Below are 23,748 nucleotides of genomic sequence, written 5' to 3'. Positions count from 1 at the left end.
GTGGTACAGGGTTTGATCATATTCCTGCTGATAGTCTTCGCCCTGTATCTATTATTTGTCGTCATTAAGTGTTGCTGTGCCAGGGTGGGAGAAACTATGTTACCTACTGAGACCACGGCTAGAGTTATGGTAGCAACAACTGCTGAAGGCTCTTGTGTGGAAATGGAAATGGAGAGACTGTACAAGATCAGAATGGATTAAGTTGTCCTTGTGAAGGACAAAATGGGGGAATGTGGAAATGTATTTTTATCTAAGCTGATACCATACGGTATTTGTGTGCCTTTTGATCAAAATGGAGTACTGGCCCTTCCAGAACTTTCTGCATTTTAGCAGTCAGCTTGCATAAACAGCTAAACCTGGTTTGAGATGGCTGATGGCCATCAGACAGCTAGGAGACAAGTCATGCTGAGACAAGTAACCCCCCCCCATGGTGCTCTCCTATTGTCTACACTACAGGAGTTCCATGTCACCCCACCCTTATCTTCTAGCCATTATCTTCTTTCCGAGACCTCATCCATTTGATGCAAACAGATAAACTGACCAGGAAATTGGAACAATCCTGACACAATACAAGACAGGTGATAGCCCATTACCTATGACTCATGGAGTAATGGCTGGCTGGCCAACTGATAACCCTGACAAAAGGAAATATCTGGATACCATGTCAGGACCAGGATATAGTAATTAACTCTTTATCTGTATTCACTGACTGTGAGACAGAGCAATACACAGGGAGAGGCCATAACTTTGGTTTTACTGTATAAATATCTTGTTAAACTGAAGCATTTCAGAGGTGTTCACTTAGCCCTTGACTGAGTGTAACCTACCCCTTGCGAGCAAGTAAATTAAAGAAACTTCTACCGGAGCTGTAAGTGTCGGAGTCATTCTTTTCGGAGGTCGAGATTTCGACAGAGGTCAGCCTAGATTAATATGCTCAAGACCCTGGAGTGACACTTGAACCCACAACCCTCTGACTCAGAGGTGCATGTGCTACCCGCTGAGCCACAGCTGGCATTTACTATTTGTAATGTCTGTAAGCTTGTAATGTTTGTAGCTCCACATGGTGGATGTGGACATATTGTGTACAGCAACTACAGAGTTAATAATTAAACAGAAGCAGCAGGTTCCGGAGCCTTCCGAGAACTGCCTGCCATGTTAGAAAGCTGTGTGTGCTTGTGCCCTGTGAATATATTAACTATTTAATGTGAAGGGATATTGATACAATTGTGTTGTGCTCTTTTGTGGAGTTTGGCAATACATTTGGAAAATTGGTGGCTCCTATTGACCATGGTTCGACTTGGCTTTATGGTAAGCCTCCTGGGCTTTATCTGGATGTGTGGGCACATGGCAAAATACTACAATCGATGAGTGGAGCAGGAACAGCATTTTTCTGTGTGATCCGTCGCTACTTTCCCAGGTAAAAAAAAACCTGATCAATAAATGTAACCTGAGGCTGACAACATATGCACGTGCACATTTTTACAAAGCGAGATATTGCGGATGCTGGAAATCTAAAATAAATACAGAAAATGCTGGAAATACTCATCAGATCAGGCAGCATCTGTCAGGAGAAACAGTTTCTCTCTCCACAGCTGCTGCCTGACCGGCTGAGCATATACTGCTTTCATTTAATGTATGCATTATAGTGTACTAAATAATAATAGGCTATTGGGATAGCGTGTAATGTGGCCTTTGGGTGAAGTGGAGTGCGAGATTAATAGTAGTTGACATGAGTTTTGAAAAGCTCCATAATTAGACATGTTGGTCCATCAGTGGGATGGACTATCCTAATCCATGCTTTTTGTTGGTCCAATCACGAGCGTCGAGACGGCTCTCAGTATTGAAGGTCGCTGCAGAGTTAGACAAGATCCAGTTGGGAAATCAGGAGCTCAGCAACCAGATATATCTGAGCAAGGAATCTCCCCCTTCTGAAAGGAGCAATTACATCCATCACTAGAGCAGAGGGGTCGCAGCGTTTAGCACTCCCCGAACAAAGGAAGGATTGGGGGGGGGGCTCCCAATATTTGGACTTTTACAATTTGTTTGCAGCTGGGATCTGAAGGTTTTTCAAATCTGCACTTACCTCCTGTGCTCCAATCTCCCTCTCCCAAAGTTCACAAAGGATTATAAACTAAAACTTGGAGTTCGTTCGACAAACCTCTATTTAAAAATATGTGTATGCCAGTATTTGCCACGTGCTGATTAAAAAAAAAAGAATTTAAAAAACAGTAACGATTTGGAGAGTCACAAGTCGCTGCACCAAAACGCCTGGAAACGGAGACGAGGCTGTCTGCTCCGGAGCAAAGGCACGATCGATATTGGCGGCGGTCCCGGGGATTTCAATCGAAAGTCCTAGATTTGAAATATAAATATTGATTAGAAGTTCAACGCCCGGATCGCAGCAGCTTGAGAAAGCAGCATGTCCGTGCAGGCGGAGGGGCTGCTTGTGTCGCTGCTCCTGGCACTGTTGGTGAGAGAGAGGCTGGCATTGTCGGTGCCCAACACTTGCGAGGCGAACGGCAGCGTGTACTATGTGGGCGAGTGGTACTTCCTGGACTCGGACGAGTGCACGCAGTGCGAGTGCACCCCGGAGGGGGCCGCGTGTGGCCGCACCCAGTGTGTGCCGCTGCCGCCGCCCTGCATCCATGTCAGCCACTACCCGAGCGACTGCTGCCCCCGCTGCGAGAGGATCGGCTGCGAGTACCGGGGCGACGTGTACGAGCTCGGGCAGCAGTTCCAGGTAAACGTGGGCAACATAAAACTGCATTGGTGGCAATCTCTGCTGGTTTATTTAACAATTGTGTGTGTGTCTGTGTGTGTGTGTGGCGGGCACAGGGACAATTCACAATTAGATGATCAACTGCAGGAGGAAGCTGGTTTCAATGGTTCACGTACGATGATTTATGTCCGTCTCTCTTGTTTTCTTGCTGTTTCTATTCCTTCCCTTTCTTTCTGTCCACCCCTTTTCTCTTCCTTTCCACTTTGCTCGCATCCTCTTTCCATTTTCTTCAGTATTTCTTTCTCCATCCCCTTCTTGGTCACACATTCTCCGTCCCATTCTATTTTCGTCCGATCTTCCCCAATTCGATGTCTATTTTCTGTCTTTCTCTAATCTCTCTCGGCTCACACAGCCCTTTGGTTTCGTCTTTCACCGCCTCACTTTCTTGCTCTCACCCTGCTTGTCTGTTTTGGTCATTTTCTTGTCCTTTTCTTGTTAGTGTACTTTCTCCTGTGCGCCCCCCAAAGTTTTCTTTTCATTTTGTCTTTCACTGCTTACCAATACAGTCTTATCGGTTTAATCCGTTAACTGCTGCCATTCCTTTTCAAGATTTACCCTTATTCTATTCCAAAGACACTAGTCCACAAAAGTTTAAAAAAAAACGTTTCTGTTAACGCCTCAGATGTTTATAAATGAAAGATGTATAAGTAACAGTGCACCATTTAAAATTAACTGCATTCTCTGAAAGAATTGTGACATTTATTGTTTTTGTCTAAATTTAAAGGGCTGCCTGAAACTGAGATGTGCTTGCAGGTAGAAGCAAGTAGATGCACAACAACATTGACCAAATTTCAAAAGTAATCATTGCCTTTGAAATACTTTGGGATGTTGCACACTTGACCCCACTGCACTCGTTAACTATTGCCTGATTCCCTTTCCTCAGCAAGTTCCTTGAATGTGTTGTCACCCAGATCTGATCCCATCTCTCTCCAGTCAGACATCAGCTCTTCCCACAGCACCAAAATCACCCTGACCAAAAGACTCACATTTACATCGCGCCTTTCACGACCACCGGATGTCTCAAAGTACAGCCAATGAAGTACTTTTGGAGTGTAGTCACTATTGTAATGTGGGAAACGCGGCAGCCAATTTGCACACAGCAACTCCCACAAACAGCAATGTGATAATGACCAGATAAACTGTTCTTGTTACGTTGGTTGAGGGATAAATATTGGCCAGGAAAACAGGGGATAACTCCCCTGCTCTTCTTCGAATAGTGCAATGGGATCGTTTACGTCCACCTGAGAGCGCAGACGGGGCCTCGGTTTAATGTCTCATCCAAAAGACGGCCCCTCCAACAATGCAGCACTCCCTCAGCACTGCACTGGAGTGTCAGCTTAGATTTATGAGCAAAGTCATGAATTATATTTTCTGGTAACTGACCATCTGTCTGTCCGTCATCACGCCTGACCCTTCTTGCAGCCTTTGACACAGTCAATCATACCATTCTCTTCCATTGTATAGCTTAGTGGCACTGCTTTTGTTTTGTATCGCGCATACCTATCCGGAGAGATCTCTGTAATGATGGCTTCTCTTCCCACACCTGCACTGTCACCTCAGGAGCCCCACAAGGATCCATCCTTGTTCCCTTCCTCTTCCTCACCTACATCTACACCTACCAATGATAACGTCATACTTTGGCATGGGGTCACTGATGACATCCAGCTCTCTGTCCACCATGCCTCTTGACCCCTCCACTGCCTCTGATATCCAATCTTGGATGAGCCATAATTTGCTCCAACTAAACATTGGAAAGTCCAAAGCTCATATTGAAAGAGGAAGTATTAAGGGGTTTAGCATCTTTAAAGGAGATAAATCGCCAGGCCCGGATGAAATGTATCCCAAGCTGTTAAGAGAAACAAGGGAGGAAATAGCAAAGGCTTTGACCATCATTTTCCAATCCTCTCTGGCTACAGGTGTGGTGCCGGAGAACTGGTAATATTGTACCATTATTTAAAAAGAGAGAAAGGGATAGACCGAGTAACCTCGGTGGTGGGCAGGTTATTGGAAAAAATTCTGACCGAGTAACCTCGGTGGTGGGCAAGTTATTGGAAAAAATTCTGAGGGACAGTATTAATCATCATTTAGAAAGGCACAGATTAATCCAGGACAGTCAGCATGGATTTGTTAAGGGAAGATCGTATCTGACTGACCAAATGAAATTTTTTGAGTAGCTAAGAAGAAGGGTCAATGAGGGTAACACATTTGATGTAGTCTGCCTGGATTTTAGGAAGACGTTTGACAAGTTCCCACATGTGAGACTGGTCAGAAAAGTAAAAGCCCATGGGATCCAAGGGAAAGTGGCACGTTGGATCCAAAATTGGCACAGTGGCAGGAAGCAAAGGGCAATGATTTTGTGACTGGTAGGCGGTTTCCTGTGGGATTCCGCAGGGCTCAGTACCAGGTCCCTTGCTTTTTGTGATATATATCAATGATTTAGACTTCAATGTAGGGGACATGATTAAGAAGTTTGCAGATGATACAAAAATTGGCCGTGTGGTTGACAGTGAGTAAGAAAGCTGTAGACTGCAGGAAGTTATCAATGGACTGGTCTGGTGTGCAGAAAGTGGCAAATGGAATTCAATCTGGAGAAGTGTGAAGTAATGGATTTGGGAAGGCTAACAAGGTAAAGGAATACACATAAATGGTAGAATACTGAGAAATGTAGAAGAACAGAGTGACCTTGAAGTGCATGTCCACAGATCCCTGAAGGTAGCAGGACAGGTAGATAAGGTGATTAAGAAGGCATGTGGGATACTTTCCTTTATTAGTTGAGCTATAGAATATAAGAGCAGGGAGGTTATGCTTGAACTGTATAAAACACTAGTTAGGCCACATCTAGAGTACTGCGTACAGTTCTCGTCATCATATTACAGGAAAGATGTGATTGCATTAGTCAGGGTAGAGAGGAGATTTATGAGGATGTACCAGGACTGGAGAATTTTAGCTATGAAGAAAGATTGGATGGGCTGGGGTTGTTCTCTTTAGAATGGAGGAGACTGAAGGAAGACTTAATTGAGGTGTTTAAAATTATGAGGGGCCTAGATAGAGTGGATAGGAAGGACCTATTTCCCTTAGCAGTGATCAATAACCAGGGGGCATAGATTTAAAGTAATTGGTAGAAGTATTAGAGGAGACTTGAGGAGAACTTTTTTCACCTTTCAAAGGGTGGTGAGGGTCTGGAACTCACTGCCTGAAAGGGTGGTAGAGGCAGAAACCCTCATCGCATTTAAAAAATACTTAGATATGCATTTGAAGTGCCGTAATCTACTTAGGTCTTAAAACCTAAGTAAGTTTTGGACCAACAACTGGAAAGTGGGATTAGGCTGGATAGCTCTTTTTCAGCCGGCACCGACACAGTGGATCGAATGACTTCCTTCTGTGCCATAAATTTCTATGATTCCATGATATGATTGCTCTTTGGCCTCCAGAAGAATTTTTGTGCCCTTGCTACTGACTCCATCCCTCTTCCTAGTCACCATCTCAGGCTGAACCAAACCATTTGCAACCTCAGCATCCTATTTGAGCCGCAATTGAGTTTCTGACCCCATATCCTCTCCATCATTAAGAGGGCCTACTTGCCTCTTTGCCTCTGCCCTTACCTCAACCCATATGGCCATGATGACCCGAAGTGAAGCAGGTATATTAACAGTTCTGATGCTGGTGTTTCCACGGTGATACAGTATGCGACAATTGGTAGAACCTCTCTACCACAATTTACTCTCAGTGATGACCCAACCTCAGGCAAGGTTGTGTGGGGAGATGCGAGAAGGCAAATGACTTGCACGGAGTGAGGGGAATGTGCTACTCATGCCCACCCTTTACTGGCTACTTTAGAATGGGAGCAGTAGTATGTAGCATGTAGAGGAGAACTTACTTAGGTTTTAAGAAAGCATGGAACAAGAAAAGTTCATTAGGCTAAAGAAGCTCATCTCTTCCATATCATATAGAATCTGGCTGACCATGGACTCTAACCAACCTAGAAGAACTTAATAGAGATAAAATGGGCAAGGAAATTTGAATAAAGTACTACAATTTCATTATTCAGTGATACCTAAAAAGTTTTTACTATTTTTCAAAATATTTTCATTAACTGTATGTGACTTTGAAAAGACATTCTTACTTCAACACCCCAAAAGTAAAATTGATAGAATGCTGCAGTATGATAACCACATATGGAGAGCTTCCAAACTTGCTTGTGCTGTCAGAATGTAAAGGTGGAAAGAAAATCATCACATAACTAATGGGATGCACTTCCTGACAACCAACTAAAGGAGGACAACTTGGAGAAACCTGAAAGCAGGTCACCCATTATTCAAAATAATTATTTCAAATCTCTATAGCCTGAGATCATCAAATACTCCAGAGAATGTGATAATTTTTTGTATTGCTGGAGACTAGGGGCATTGTCTCAAATGGGTAAGTTAAGGTCAGCGTTGAAGAGTTGAAACATCGATGACTGGATAATTTATATATGTTCTGCAATAGAAGCAGATTTGATGGTTAAATGAAGGATTGTCATGATTGAGCAAATCTGAGGTGTGAAAATTTTAATCAGGAATCAGCCCTATACTCAAGACTTGCCAAAAACATAAAAGTAGTTACCAGTAGTAAGATGTATCTTTCACATGGGTTTCGGTGACTCTGTCTGTGCTTTAAGGTGAGTTTACCGTTCATTGCTACTAATGCAGTCATTCCCAAGTCACTAATTTTGTTCAGTTGTCATTAGAATGATTCACATTCTTGGCAAATACTATAGAGCTCCCACTTATAATATTTTGTATGACTTCCAAAACAGTATTATGAAAGGGTTCTATTGTATTTCATATCTATAAATCAAGGGCAGTAATTCCAAGAATTTTCTATTGAACTGTCAAAAGACAACTACATCTGAATTGGCAAATAATCCAAAGGGAGACATATATACTTACTTAGGTGCCTTAGTGCCTTCTGTGTTTTCTGTTTTACAATGGTGGTCAGAATTTGGCTGAGAGCAGACAGTTTGCTTAGAATTTCTCCTTTAGTGACATGAGGTTTTGCTCTGGTAACATGAATAGGGAATTGCATTCACTCTGAATCCAATGGACCATTGAGGCTCTCCTCTTTATGTCACAGCAGAGGGAAATCTACATAAAATATATTTTCCCAGACTATCCGAGTGTTGTACTGGATAAGCAAAAGTTTCCTTCAACTAAATTTGGAAGACTAAAACTATTGTCTTTGGTCCTCGCCACAAACTCAGTTCCCTAGCCAACTCCATCCCTCTCCCTGGCTACCATCTGAGGCTGAACCATATTGTTCGTAACCTTGGTGCCCTGTTTGAACCTGAGCTGAGCTTCCGACCCCATATCCGCTCCATCACCAAAACCGCCTACTTCCACTTCTGTAACATCACCCATCTTCACTTCTGCCTCAGCTCATCTGCTGTTGAAGCTCTCATCCATGTCTTTGTTACCTCTAGAGTTGACTATTCCAATCGCCTTCTGGACGGCTTCCCATCTTCTACCCTCCATAAACTTGAGCTCATCCAAAGCTTTGTTGCCCATATCTTAATGTGCACTGTCCCATTCACCTATCACCCCTGTGCTCGCTGACCTACATTTGTGTTCCTAACTATTGTGTACTATTGTGTTCTAACAAGCTGGGATCCCTTGGGACTTCAGGGGATGCACTCCCTGGTGGCAGAACATGGGAGTGCATGCATTACAGATACACAACATCACTTTACCCCTCCAAAGTCAAAGTGAAAACTATTTACAAGGTGAGGCGGTCAGGAGCCTTTCTTTCCCTGGTGGACCGCCTTGGTACAAATGTCTGTTCTGGTGTGTTGGCTGTGCCGGCGTCTTGTTGGCCTTGCAGGGCTGCTGGGTGAGCCTGGCCTTGCTGGGCTGTTGGGCGTGATGGGTTCAATTTCCTGGTCCGGGGTGGTGTAGTTGATCCTTTGGGTGTGTGTTGTGGGCTCGAAAAAGGTGGTGTCTGCTGTGGGTTGTTCAGGGCAGTCTGTGAACCGCAGCCTTGTTTGGTCCAGGTGCTTTCTGCAAATTTGTCCATTGTCTAGTTTGACTACAAACACTCTACTCCCTTCTTTAGCTATCACCGTGCCCGCGATCCACTTGGGACCATGTCCATAGTTTAGCACATACACAAGGTCATTCTGACACAGTGGCGCGACCATCGTTTACATTTTGTTGCTGCCGCCTGCTCTCTTCCTGATCATGCAGGTTGGGGTGAACCAGCAAGAGTCTGGTTTTAAGTGTCCTTTTCATGAGTAGCTCAGCCGGGGACACTCCTGTGAGCGAGTGGGGTCTCGTGCGGTAGCTGAGCAATACTCGGGCAGGCGGGTTTGGAGTGAGCCTTCTGTGACTCGTTTAAGGCTCTGTTTGATTGTTTGTACTGCCCGCTCTGCCTGCCCATTGGAGGCTGGTTTAAACGGGGCCGAGGTGACATGTTTGATCCCATTGCGGGTCATGAATTCTTTAAATTCGGCACTGGTGAAACATGGCCCGTTGTCACTGACCAGTATGTCAGGCAGGCAGTGGGTGGCAAACATGGCCCTCAGGCTTTCAATGGTGGTGGTGGCGGTGCTTCCTGACATTATTTCACATGCAATCCATTTTGAAAAAGCATCCACCACCACCAGGAACATTTTACCGAGAAACAGGCCCGCATCGTCAACATAGATCCTCGACCATGGTCTGGAGGGCCAGGACCAGAAACTTAGTGGTGCCTCTCTGGGCGCGTTGCTCAACTGAGCACACACGCTGCATTGCCGTACACTGGACTCTAAGTCAGAGTCGATACCGGGCCACCACACGTGGGATCTGGCTATCGCTTTCATCATTACTATACCCGGGTGTGTGCTGTGGAGATCCGAGATGAACTTCTCCCTGCCCTTTTTTGGTAGCACTACGCAGTTACCCCACAACAGGCAGTCTGCCTGAATGGACAGCTCGTCCTTTCGCCGCTGGAACAGCTTGATTAGCTCTTGCATTTCAACAGGGATGCTGGCCCAGCTCCCATGCAGTACAGTTTTTTTACTAGGGACAGCAGAGGATCTTGGCTGGTCCAAGTCCTAGTCTGGCGGGCTGTGACAGGTGATTTATCATTTTCAAATGCTTCCATGAACATCAACAAGTCTGCGGGCTACGCCACCATCAAGAAGTTTGCAGGCTGCGCCATTTCCACCCCCGTGGTGGGCAATGGTAGCCGACTGAGAGCATCCGCAAAGTTCTTGGTGCCTGGCCTGTGGCGGATGGTATAGTTATACACGAGTGCCCATCTTTTTATGCGGGCTGAGGCATTAATATTTATCCCCATGTTTTCAGCGAACAGGGATATGAGGGGCTTGTGATCAGTTTCCAGCTCAGATTTGAGGCCAAACAGGTACTGATGCATTTTCTTTACCCCGAACACACACGCTAATGCTGCTTTCTCAATCATGCTGTAGGTCCTCTCGGCCTTAGACAAGCTCCTGGAGGCATAGGCGACAGGTTGCAACTTCCCCGCAACGTTAGCTTGTTGTAATACACACCCGACTCCGTACGACGATGCATCAGATGCTAGCACAAGTCTTTTACACGGGTTATACAATACAAGCAGCTTGTTGGAGCATAAAATGTTTCTGGCTTTCTCAAAAGCAATTACTTGTTTATTTTCCCCATACCCAGTTCTCACCTTTACACAATAACACATGTAGGGGCTCTAAGAGGGTGCTTAACCCCGGTAGGAAGTTACCAAAATAGTTGAGAAGTCCCAGGAACGACCGCAGCTTCGTGACGTTCTGTGGCCTGGGTGCGTTCCTGATAGCCTCTGTCTTGGTGTCTGTGGGCTGAATGCCGTCCGCCGTGATCTTTCTCCCCAAAAACTCCACTTCTGTTGCCATGAAGATGCATTTCGACCTCTTCAGCCGCAGCCCTACGCGATCCAGTCGCTGGAGGACCTCCTCCAGGTTTTGTAGGTGCTCGGCGGTGTCCCGACCCGTGACCAATATGTCGTCCTGAAAAACCACCGTGTGTGGTACCAACTTGAGTAGACTCTCCATGTTTCTCTGGAAGATCACTGCAGCCGACCGAATTCCAAACGGCTATCTGTTGTAGATGAACAGTCCCTTGTGCGTGTTGATGCAGGTGAGGCCCTTCGTAGACTCCTCCAGCTCCTGCGTCATGTAGGCCGCAGTCAGGTCGAGCTTGGTGAATGTCTTGCCTCCTGCCAGCGTCGCAAATAGGTCGTCTGCCTTAGGTAGCGGGTATTGGTCCTGTAGCGAGAAACGATTAATAATTACTTTATAATCGTCGCAAATCCTGACCGTGCCATCACTTTTGAGTACTGGAACAATCGGGCTGGCCCACTTGCTGAATTCCACTGGGGAGATGATGCCCTCACGTTGCAGCCTGTCCAACTCGATTTCCACTCTCTCCCTCATCATGTGAGGTACCGCTCGCGCCTTGTGGTGAATGGGTTGTGTCTCTAGGACCAAGTGGATCCACACCTTTGCCCCGGAAAAGTTTCCAATGCCTGGCTCGAAAAGGGAAGGAAATTTGTTAAGAACCTGGGTGCATGAGGCCTCATCGACATGTGATAGCGCTCGGATGTCATCCCAGTTCCAGCGGTTTTTGCCCAGCCAGCTCCTTCCAAGCAGTGTGGGGCCATCGCCCGGGACAATCCAGAATGGCAGTTCGTGCACCGTGCCCTCGTAGGTGACCTTGACCATGGTGCTGCCCAGGACAGCGATAAGCTCTCAGTTTCATGTGGATGGGGCTTAGGGCTGGTCTGAGTGCCTTGTTGCACCACAGTCTCTCAAACATCTTTTTACTCATGATGGATTGGCTATCGCCAGTGTCCAGTTCCATGGCTACGGGGAAAGCCATTCAATTTTACATTTAGCATTATAGGTGGACATTGTCAAAAATGTGTGCACCCCGTGTACTTCAGCATCTGCCTGCTCTCTCTGAGGCTCGAAATTGCTTTGATCCACCATGGACCGATCTACCTCTGCCACATGGTGGTTAGCAGGTTGCAAGCTCGTCGGAGGTGCCCCATTGTTCCACAGCTCTTGCAAACATACCCTTTGAAGCGGCATGAATAGGCTGAATGGAAGCCTCCACAATGCCAACAAGGTGTGAATTGCCTTGCATTCATCCTTTGTTGCGGACTCTGAGTCATCTGAGTCACCTGAGGCCTGCTGGCAGTTGCAGACTCGTGGTTTCTGCCCTGTACATTTCTGCTTGCAAACACAGTTCCAGTTAATTTTATGAATATTGCTAGCACTTGTGTGCTGAGAGATTTGTTTGATGTTATCACTGGTGGACATAAACGCCTATGCTATCGCAATGGCCTTAGTGAGGGTTGGTGTCTCTACAGTCAAAAGTTTCCGTAGGATGGTCTCGTGGCCAATGCCCAGTACAAAAAAGTCTCTGAGCATTTGCTCCAGGTAGCCATCAAACTCACATTGTCCTGTAAGTCGCCTTAGCTCGGCGACGTAGCTCGCCACTTCCTGACCTTCAGATCACTGGCACATGTAGAACCAATGCCTCACCATTAGCATGCTCTCCCTCAGGTTAAGATGCTCCCGAACCAGTGCACACAGCTCCTCATACGACTTATCTGTGGGTTTCACCGGAGCCAGAAGATTCTTCATGAGGCTGTCGGTCGGTGCCCCACAGACCGTGAGGAGGACCGCTCTCCTTTTTGCAACGCTTCCTTCTCCGTCCAGCTCGTTGGCTACAAAGTACTGGTCTAGCTGTTCAACATAGGCGTCCCAGTCCTCACCCTCCAAGAACTTCTCCAGGATGCCCACAGTTTGCTGCATCTTTGCATTGAATTCGTATACCCGTCGCCAGTTATTGTGTTCCTAACACAGATGAGTCTGCGATCTTGGGCAGTAAGGAAATCAAGGGATCTGGGGATTTGGAGATACGCAGGAGATCAGCACAGCGGGACCTGGTGGTACTTGTGCATGAAATGCATAGGATAGTATTGTGTTCCCAACACAGATGAGACTGCACACAGGGAGGTTAAAGTAACAGTGACCTCAGTCTTTATAAGACACTCCAGAGTGAGGAACAGGCCTTAGGGGCCGGCTTATATACAGTGCTCCCAAGGGACTTCAGGGGATGCACTCCTTGGTGGCGGAACATGGGAGTGCATGCTTTACAGATACACAACAGGCTCCCGCTCTGACAACACCTAGATTTTAAAATTCTCATCCTTGTTTTCAAATCTCTCCATGCCCTCACCTCTTCCTATCTCTGTAATCTCTTCCTGCCCTCCAAACCTCCTAAATCTCTGCGCTCTTCCAATTCTGGCCTCTTGCAAATCCCTGATTATAATTGCTCCACCATTGGCGGCCATGTCTTCAGCTGTCTGGGCCCTAAGCTCTGGAATTCCTTCCCTAAACCTCTCCATCTCTCCACCTCGCCTCCTTTAAGATGCTCCTTAAAACCTATCCTTTTCACCAAGATTTTGGTCATCTGTCCTAGTATTTGCTTATGTGGCTTAGTGTCAAATTTTGTTTTGATAATGCTCCTATGAAGCGACTCGAGACGTTTTATTACGTTAAAGACACTGCAAGTTGCTTTTGTTCAAGCATAATTAAAGGGAAGACAAAGAGGCATCAAAAAGAAGAAAATTATAGAAATAACTTGAATTTATATAGCACCTTTCATTAAGTTGTCCCAAACTGTTTCACAGCCAGTGCATTACTTTTAAAGTAAAGTCAAACCTGGCAGCCAATTTATGCACAGCAAGGATGGCGGGCCCTAGGAGGTGGCAGCACTGAACTGGGAATTGGTTATTAATTGTTTAAAATATTGAAGCTCTTCTACTGTATTTGCCAACTATATAAGTAAAACATGGCTCCCAGCTCTGTGCTGGGAAAATCATTGCTGGCTGGGAATGGCCTGTGGCAGTCATCATACGAACATAAGAAATAGGAATAGGAGTAGACCATATGGCCCCTTGAGCCTGCTCCGCCATTCAATAAGATCATGGCTGATCTGATCATGGACTCAGCTCCACTTCCCCGCCCACTCCCCATAACCCCTTATCGTTTAAGAAACTCTCTATTTCTGTCTTAAATTTTTTCAATGTCCCAGCTTCACAGCTCTCTGAGGCAGCAAATTCCATAGATTTACAGCCCTCTGAGAGAAGAAATTTCTCATCTCTGTTTTAAATGGGCAACCCCTTATTCTAAGATCATGCCCATGTTCTAGTCTCTCCCATCAGTGGAAACATCCTCTCTGCATCCACCATGTCAAGCCCCCTCATAATCTTATACATTTTGATAAGATCACCTCTCATTTTTCTGAATTCCAGTGAGTAGAGGCCCAACCTACTCAACCTTTCCTCATAAGTCAACCCCCTCATCTCTGGAATCAACCTAGTGATCCTTCTCTGAACTGCCTCCAAAGCAAGTATATCCTTTTGTAAATATGGAAACCAAAACTGCATGCAGTATTCCAGGTGTGGCCTCACCAATACCTTATATAACTGTAGCAAGACTTCCCTGCTTTTATACTCAATCCTCTTCGCAATAAAGGCCAAGATACCATTGGCCTTCCTGATCACTTGCTGTACCTGCATATTATTCTTTTCTGTTTCATGCACAACTACCCCCAGGTCCCGCTGTACTGCGGCACTTTGCAATCTTTCTCCATTTAAATAATAACTTGCCCTTTGATTTTTTTTCTGCCAAAGTACTTTCCAACATTATACTCCGTCTGCCAAATTTTTGCCCACTAACTTAGCCTGTCTATGTCATTTTGCAGATTTTTTGTGTCCTCACAATTTGGTTTTCCTCCCACCTTTGTATCATCAGCAAACTTGGCTACGTTACACTCAGTCCCTTCTTCCAAGTCATTAATATAGATTGTAAATAGTTGGAGTCCCAGCACTGATCCCTGCGGCACCCAACTAGTTACTGGTTACCAACCAGAGAATGAACCATTTATCCCGACTCTCTGTTTGTTACCCAATCCTCTAAGCATGCTAATATATTACCTCCAATCCCGTGAACTTTTATCTTGTGCAGTAATCTTTTTATGTGGCATCTTGTCAAATGCCTTCTGGAAGTCCAAATACACCACATCCACCGGTTCCCCTTTATCCACCCTGTTCGTTACATCCTCAAAGAACTCCAGCAAATTTGTCAAACATGACTTCCCCTTCATAAATCCATGCTGACTCTGGCTGACTGAATTTTGCTTTTTCAAATGTTCTGCTACTGCTTCTTTAATAATGGACTCCAACATTTTCCCAACCACAGATATGAGGCTAACTGGTCTATAGTTTCCTGCTTTTTGTCTGCCTCCTTTTTTAAATAGGGGCATTACATTTGCAGTTTTCCAATCTGCTGGGATCTCCCCATAATCCAGGGAATTTTGATAAATTATAACCAATGCATCTACAATCCCTGTCGCTATCATCATAGGTAGTCCCTCGGAATCCACTCTTAAAATGAGTCCTTAGGTGGCTGAACAGTCCAATACGAGAGCCACAGTCCCTGTCACAGGTGGGACAGATAGTCGTTGAGGGTAAGGGAGGGTGGGACAGATTTGCCGTATGCTGTTTCCGCTGCCTGTGCTTGATTTCTGCATGCTCTCGGCGATGAGACTCGAGGTGCTCAGCATCCCCCCGGATGCACTTCCTCCACTTAGGGCAGTCTTTGGCCAGGGTCTTCCAGGTGTCGGTGGGGATGTTGCACTTTGTCAAGGAGGCTTTGAGGGTGTCCTTGTCACGTTTCCTCTGTCCACCTTTGGCTCTTTTGCCGTGAAGGAGTTCCGAGTAGAGCGCTTGCTTTGGGAGTCTATCCGCATGCCAAACACGAATGTGGCCTGCCCAGTGGAGCTGATCAAGTGTGGTCAGTGCTTCAATGCTGGTGATGTTGGCCTCATCGGGAACATTAATGTTGTTGCATCTGTCCTCCCAGGGGATTTGTAGGATCTTGCGGAGACATCGTTGTGGTATTTCTCCGGTGACTTGAGGTGTCTACTGTACATGGTTCATGTCTCTGATCCATAAAGGAGGGCGGGTATTACTACAGCCCTGTAGACCATGAGCTTGGTGGCAGATTTGAGGGCCTGGTCTTCGAACACTCTGTTCCTCAGGCAGCCAAAGGCTGCACTGGTGCACTGGAGGTGATGTTGAATCTCATCGTCAATGTCTGCTATTGTTGATGAGAGGCTCCTGAGGTATGGGAAATGGTCCACGTTGTCCAGGGCCGTGCCGTGGATCTTGATGACTGGGGGGCAGTGCTGTACAGTGAGGACAGGCTGGTGGAGCACCTTTATCTTACGGATGTTTAGCGTAAGGCCTATGCTTTCGTACGCCTCAGTAAATACGTCGACTATGTCCTGGAGTTCAGCCTCTGTAATGTGTGCAGACGCAGGCGTCGTCCGTGTACTGTAGCTCGACAACAGAGATTAGGGTGGTCTTGGACCTGGCCTGGAGACGGCGAAGGTTGAACAGGTTCCCACTGCTTCTGTAGTTTAGTACCACTCCAGCAGGGAGCTTGTTGATTGCAAGATGGAGCAGTAGGTGGTGGGTGAAAACTGTGCTGAGTGAGAAGCATAACCTTCACAATCATCAGGCAACAATATTGCATCTGAAGCTTGGGAGTTTGAAGTACCAATCAGGAGTAAGTGCCAGAAGTTGCGCTAAAATTAGTTACTCTGAAATTCCCAGTTAAGCTCCAGTTCCCTCCAGCGCTGACTCCACTCGACCTTTAGTGGGAGGGCATCTCACTTGCATGTGGCATGTCAGTGCAAGCGCCATCTTGAGCAAATGTCTGGCATGCACCTGCCATTCTGCCACCCCCCCCCCCGCGCCACCAACCTCGGTCATTATATATTCAGTCCCCTGAATAAGAGAGCCATACATTTAAAAAAATAATAATAATTGAGTGATTTTCAAGGGTCCAGACTGCTTGCCTACCCTGGATCCCACCATGGGGCCCACATGCACCTTTGTTAAGGACAGTATTTCTCCATTCACTTGGTGTACTGGCTGCCACACAAACCTGGAGCTGGAGCCCCAGAAGCCCGGTCTCTTTCATTATTTGCCTTGTAAAGTATGGGCTGAAGTTCTGCCTCTTACAGATCAATGAAGACACTCCTGGAACTGGTAGAATCCTGTTTCCCTTGGGAGTTCTGCCTGTTTCCTACTGGAGGCAGAAGACCGAGAAAATCCCCATGGAATTTTAGCTCCAGTAATAGCTTTAAACTTAACTTGGCCATGCTGGTATGCCGAATGGTGTACAAAAATGCAAAGAACAGTCCGATGAATTCATATCACTAACTGTGTCTGTTGTCTGATGTTATTCTAATGCGTAAGAAATACGTAAAAAAGCACATTGTAAAGTTTGACCTTCAATTTAATAGTGTCTGCTGCTGTGAACTTTCCCTGGGCTAGCATGATGCCACTTCAATGGCGGTTTAGGAGCCAACTACAAGTGAGTAGGAAAAAATATGGCAGATGGGGTTCAATGTGTAGAAATGTGAGGTTATCCACTTTGGATCTAAGAACGACAAATTGGAATATTTTCTTCATGGTGAGAAACGAGTAGCCGTGGAGGAGCAAAGGGATTGAGGAGTCTATGTGCACAAATCAATTAAAGCTAGTTGACAGGTACAAAAAGTAACCAAAAAGGCTAATGGAATGTTGGCCTTTATCTCAAGAGGGTTGGAATACAAAAGTGAGGAAGTGATGCTTCAGTTGTACAGAGCTTTGGTCAGACTCCATCTGGAGTACTGCATTCAGTTTTGGGCACCAAACCTCAGGAAATATATGTTGACCTTGGAGGGGGTACAGTGCAGATTCACCAGAATATTACCAGATCTTAAAGATTAAAATTATGAGGAGAGGCTGCATAAACTTGGTTTGTATTCCTTTGTAGTTAGAAGGCTGACTCTTTGAATGATAAAGGGATTTGATAGGGTAAATACAGAAAAACTGATTTCTTCTGGTCGGGAATCCAGATCAAGGGCATAATTTTAAAATTAGAGTTAGACCATTTCGGACTGAAATCAGGGAGCACATTTTCACACAACAGGTAGTGGAAATCTGGAACCCTATCCTCCCAAAAGTCTGTGGATCTCAGGTCAATTACTTTTAAGACTGAGTGATAGATTTTTGTTGAGTAACGGTACAAGGGATAAGGAGCACAGGCAGGTAAATGAAGTTGTGATACAGATCAGCCATGATCTAATTGAATGGTCGAACAGGCTTGAGGGACTGAATGGCCTACTTCTGTTCCTTTGTTCTTTTCAGGCCATTAATTCCTTTTATGACAGATTGCTTTCACAGCCTTGATGCCAGTAAATTATTTTTTCTCATTGTATTTCAGCCATCAGAGTGTGAACAGTGCACCTGTGATATGGATGGGATTGCACGTTGTCTAGTCGCTGATTGTGCTCCACCCCCATGTGTTAATCCAGTGTACGAGAAAGGAAAGTGTTGCCCAGAGTGCAAGGATGGTAAGAATTTAAAAAAAATGCAGATCACAGAATGGGCAGACATTGAAAATTATATTTGTCTAGCAATAATCATGTGGGAATATCATTTGAAGTGCCAGTAATCTGGTCACTCACTTCAAACACTTCACAATACTGCAGAGATTTAAGATGAGAGAAGGGCCCTTCCAATCCTGCATTAGACCATTTTAGGAGGGCCTCTGCCCTCCGTAGTTCACTTTTTCACCACCACTATGTCCAGCTGTCCTTGCCTGACACCTTCCTGTGCAACTGCAGGTGATGCAACATCTGTTCCTTGCCTTGATCCCACATCATTGTCCAGGTGCCGAAACACTAGGACAGAAATTTTCGTAAAATGCACTGCTCATGGAGCAGTCTCCTTAAATCTGGGGAGACCAAATGCAGATTCGGGTCTGCTTTGCTGAACACGTCCCTTCTACCCAAACTAACTCAACACATGCTTCAGGAACACCATCTTATCTTTCTTGTGGACAGTGTGCAGTCCCCTTGCCTGAACATAAACTTTAGTAACATCAAACCTTATCCTTTGTTTTCTCTCTAGCAAAGGATACTGGTAATGTGGAGTGGTCGATGGGGAGGGGCTAAGTTGACACGTGGGATGGAGGCCATTATTCAGGTGGTGGAGGCGGGGGGCGGATTTCTCCCCTTGGTGTTGACCTGTTTTTTCTCTTCAGGACTGATGGATGCACTATGTTTGCCAGCATTTTCTATTTCAATTACAGACCTGCTCGACAGGCTTTCTATGTTTCCAATTTCTCACTTTTTGTCACTTTTTCTCTTGTGTGGGCCTCTTACTGCCTTCACTATTCACACATTCTTTTCTTTCTTTGGTGCTTTTCTCTCTTGCCTGACTGAAGTAATCCTTTGCATTGCTTAACAATCTCCTGCTTTACCGGTATTTCACTAACTCGCTGTGCTTGGAGTATCTTTTTGTCTCACACTCCTGATTTTCTGATTTTATTAAAATGCTGCTTAACTTTCATTTCTCAGTGCTGAAGAAATGCCCTGCCCAAAACATTAACTTATCTCTCCACAGATGCTGAATAATCCTTCTGTTTGTTTCCAGCATTTTCTGTTTTTGTGACTTTAATATAATTCTTTAATAGTTGTAATCTGATAACTTTGTTCTACCATCTCCAATTTATAGATCATAACTGAAAAACTTGAACTTTTTTTTTCCACTGTTTTAATTTTTAAGGTCCAAATTGTTACAGCGACTCCACTCAAAGTCAGGTGATCCCAGGCGGGACCACGGTGTGGGTTGACAAGTGCACCTACTGCCACTGCCATGATGGTCAGGACGTTGGATACTGGGAAGGCAATCGTGTAGCCAAGTGCATGATGGTTCATCATTGCACTCTAAATGATGAGCACAATCAGTAACCATGAGACTGTAGACAGTGTTGATACTTTCACATCTCCTCAATTCTCTGATGCATGCCGCTGGGCAGGATATTTGGTCATTGATGTTAAAAAAGCAATGAATATATTATTGCAAACTGAAGCTTAATGAAATAGCTGTGCACAACAATAATCTTTCTCCATTATGACACTTCTACATATTATACTCCGTTTCCTTAGACTTCCTGGTTTTCAGATAAGGTTCCTTTTTACAATATGGCACTTTTACATACAGTAGGAATTGCTTGGTGCATCACATTGATGGTGGTGGAGGGGGGGGAAAGAAATTTCCACTGAATTTAAGGTTGACAACAAACCATTGTTCTGAATGGAATGCATTAGACATAACATGGAATATCTCCTGTAAAAAGTTCTGTTGCTTGGAAAGGATGGGAGTAGTAAACTCTGTTGTGATGTTTGTGATTATTCAGAACTTATTCTGCATAAGCATTGCAATGGGAGATCCACAATACCTTAAATGCCAACAGGAATTCTGTGGGAATTTCCCCCTCCCCAACAAATTATAATTTGATGCTTCAAGCAGAATTGTCCTCACCAATAATTCTGCCATGGTGAAAACATGGGACCACAGCTGAAACCAAGAAGGCAATAGCTTTCCATCCACCGTTAGTTATGCTGCCACTTTGAAGCCAAAGGAATTAATTCCTCCGCTCCAAAACATTTTTCCTATAGGTGGCCAACCATTTCTCTTTAGTATTTGGAGCGAAGAATTTACAAACATAAGAGCAATGACGGACAAAGACCCATTGGTTTGTCCAGCCTGTCCCACAGATACACTCCCCATCTTACTTGAAAGACATGTATATCTCCTGGGAGAGGCAAAAAAAAATAAAATCCAAGCCAATTAGGGGAAAAAATCTGGAAAATTCCTCTCTGTCCCCGTTAGGTGATCAAAACTCTGGCCCTGATTAATGTTATACAGTAACTACCTTTTGTACAAGGTGATCTCTGCCCCAGAAACAGCTCCAGCTCCTGCTTGAGGAAATTCAGCAAATCAGCGTTCACCGCACAAACCGGCAGTATGTTCCTCAGGTCCACTATTCTCCAGGAAAAGAACCACCTCCTGACATCTAACCTTACATAACTCGAGATTGACCCCTAGTGCTCCCTAACCTATTTAGTTGAAACAAACTGTCGAGACAAACAACAAACTCCAATTTGATTGAAGTTTCTTCCAGATATGATTGATTACAATATCAATTAGTGTTCTAATTTATCACTTTTTGTTTCATTCATGAAGGCAAAAGGTGTGCTAGAGTGATCCAAGCTGAAAAGAAGTTTAGCTCCAGTAACGTTATAATTACTGATTTGGGACCAATATTCAATTGAAGTCAAATTTAGCACTAATTCAGATCTTTTCAATTAACTGTTGAATTAATACTTGGCATACAGTATTGATTAACACAGTGCTTGGCAATGGTAAGTCAGGTGATACGATAAAAGTTTATGAAAAATAAAGTGAGAATGTGAAGCACAAGCATATGGGTAAGGTATTTATTAATAGGTTTTAAGCAAATTTGAGCCAATAGAAAAGTGCAGCAATATAGTGCTATCAACACATTTTGTAAGTGATGTATGCTATATGCAAGATTTTTGATAGATTATTTATATCTCCTGTGATGTTGCTCAGTGGTAGTCCAGGGTCAGGGAGCAGCCAGCTAGGGAATAATGCATAGGATGCAAAGAGCAGGCAAGTGGGGAATGAATCAGGAGCCAAGGAGAAGGGGGACATAGGATTGGAGCAGGGAAGGGGTTGGATAGGGCATGATTTGAAGAAGGGATGAAGAGGAATCAGATTCATATTAACTGGGAGCATCAAAGTCTGAGGCCTGAAGTAGCAGAAGCATTCCTTGGACTGAGGCTTGGAAATAAAAGTAAGAAAGAACTTGTGTTTAAATAGCACCTGTTATATCCTTAGGAGATCCCAAAGCACTTCCAAAACCAATGAATTATTTTGAAGTGTTATCACTGTTGCTATGCGGGGAAATGCAGCAGCCAGTTTGCACATGGCAATATCCTATGAAGAACAAGAAGATAATCAGTTAATACGTTTTTGGTGCTATTGGTCGAGGGATAAATGTTAGGCAGGGCAATAGGAGAAGTACCCTGCTTTTCTTTGAATCGTGCCAGGATCTTTTACAAACATTTTTATAGGTGGATGCTGCCGCTATTTAATGTCTCCTCAGTACTGTACTAAAGTTTCTCGATTAAGTACATGGAGTGGGCTATGAACCCACAACCTTCTGACTCAGAAGCAAGGGTGCCAATACTGAGCCAAGCTGACACTAGTGGAGGTGGTCCTCTGCTGAGACAGTCGTTGGGTTGAACCTGGGGTGGAGGTTGGTGGGAAGAGGTGGATTGATTCTGTAAAACAATTAGCATGTTTGCACTATTGCTCATTATATATTATGCGCTCTTATATATAGTCAGTTACATTGTTTTTCCTGCCAAAGTTCTCCAGATAGTTGTTTAAAAGTAAATGCTTTTATTATTTCAACACAAAGAAAAATCACAGCAACCTTCCGAGGTAATTCATCTTCTGGTTGAATGTCTTTGTGCAAGATTGCTTATAGCTGATACAGTCACAACTATGGGAACCCCCATGGGGGAAAAACAGCCACCTTTAGAAGGGTTTCACTGGTTGTGATAATGGCCATCAATTATTCTCCATTGCTGGACAGCAAGGGGATAGGGCTTAGAAACAGCAAGTTCCAGGATGCCTTATGAATAGCCAGTCTTTATAGCGATTATACATTAAAAACACTCCCTATTCCAAAATGTGGAATGTTCATTAGACTCAGTTTTTGCATTGGATTGTTAGTTTTACTACCTGCTTGCTACTTGTTCATTGGTGTGTTCCCTGTTATGAAGTGTTTTTGTTTTATTATAAATATACTTGAGACAAATAATTTTTCTGCTTAAAATGTGACCAGCTGTTAATGTGCACTGTATTCAAGACTATACTATATCATATTTACAAATCAAGTTACAGATCTCAAAGGAAAACCATCATTATTGCACCAACTTTTTCTTCATCTCACCACTTGCTGGAATTCAATCCAATATTGGACTTCTAAAAAATGGATTTGGAAATATTGCTAGGCTCCGAGTTTCAACATTTCTGAAGCTAACAACAAATAAAAGTGAAACTCATGTTGTACCGAATCTTGGTACTTCGGAAAGAGAGAAAAAATGTTTTCTTTTTCTCACGTAAAATTATCTTTTCCTATTTTTGTGAAGGCATTTCTGTTTCACAGTATTTGAATCTGATCTTTTACAGATTCACAGGACAACTAAGCTAGTATTGTTCAAAAATAAAATAAAAATAATTGTATTTGTGGTTTGCTGTAGTGTACAATATATCTGTATGTAAAACTTCTGTGCTTATCATTATAAACTATAAAAAGCACATACCTTGATTTGTATGTTAATCATTTGCAAAAGTTTAAAAAAGCAAGCTGGTCTTGTGTGAGTTTACAGGAAAACAATAGATTCACTGAGCCACTAATGCTATCACTTTATTTTCAAGTATTAAATCTCGGTTTGCTCTGCCTTGCTTTCCTAGATGGAGAGCAGACAAGAAACTACAGACCTTTCCACTAATCAGTCAATAGGGATGCTAAAGTGTGACCAGAGATGGTCTCCTTTGATGATTTTCTCTTGCTTTCTTCCAATTTTAACGCCAGGGCCTGATTTGAATCGGGAGCCCCTGTTTCCCACCCGCAGCCATCCAGATTGAGAGACTGGCTGGCAGGTATGCCTGCGGCACTAGGCCGCATAGTGGAGGGAGGGAAGGATCTTGTGGGGGTTGTGCTGGGAGAAGAAAGAAGGATTGGGGGCTGGGAGAAGATTTTTTTGCGGGTGGGGGGGGGGGGGGCGAAAGAGTCGGGGACCGGGAGGTGGAGTCGAAGTGGATCGTGTCCATGAGAAGATCGGGGAGGGGGGGGGGGTGGGGTGCGGCTGGAGCGGCAGCATGAGGAGGGGGAGACCTCATGGAGTGATCAGAGGCCTGGGGGAGGCGATGTGGAGGGATCGGTGGGCAGGGGTGTGGAGGAGAAA

At 44.6% G+C, this 23,748-nt stretch overlaps 1 protein-coding gene across 1 annotated transcript; it reads left to right on the top strand.

Moving 5' to 3' along the window:
• The first annotated feature begins 1,887 nt into the window (after positions 1–1,887).
• LOC139268071 (von Willebrand factor C domain-containing protein 2-like) lies at positions 1,888–23,429 on the top strand. The gene is made up of 3 exons (XM_070886062.1): positions 1,888–2,740; positions 18,120–18,249; positions 19,466–23,429. Exons 1-3 carry the CDS (start codon positions 2,420–2,422, stop codon positions 19,648–19,650), a joined length of 636 nt encoding a protein of 211 aa, XP_070742163.1. The 5' UTR covers positions 1,888–2,419; the 3' UTR covers positions 19,651–23,429.
• The last annotated feature ends 319 nt before the right edge of the window (positions 23,430–23,748 follow it).

Source organism: Pristiophorus japonicus, chromosome 8 (assembly GCF_044704955.1).
Source record: "Pristiophorus japonicus isolate sPriJap1 chromosome 8, sPriJap1.hap1, whole genome shotgun sequence".
NCBI classification, from domain to species: Eukaryota; Metazoa; Chordata; class Chondrichthyes; family Pristiophoridae; genus Pristiophorus; species Pristiophorus japonicus.
Note: the sequence above shows the minus strand (reverse complement) of the source record. Positions and strands in the feature narration are given on the sequence as shown.

Coding starts and splice junctions, on each gene's coding strand:
- LOC139268071 (XM_070886062.1), top strand. CDS start 2,420: ATGTCCGTGCAGGCGGAGGGGCTGCTTGTGTCGCTGCTCCTGGCACTG. Junction 2,741..18,119: donor AGCTCGGGCAGCAGTTCCAG/GTAAACGTGGGC, acceptor ATTGTATTTCAG/CCATCAGAGTGTGAACAGTG. Junction 18,250..19,465: donor TTGCCCAGAGTGCAAGGATG/GTAAGAATTTAA, acceptor TTAATTTTTAAG/GTCCAAATTGTTACAGCGAC.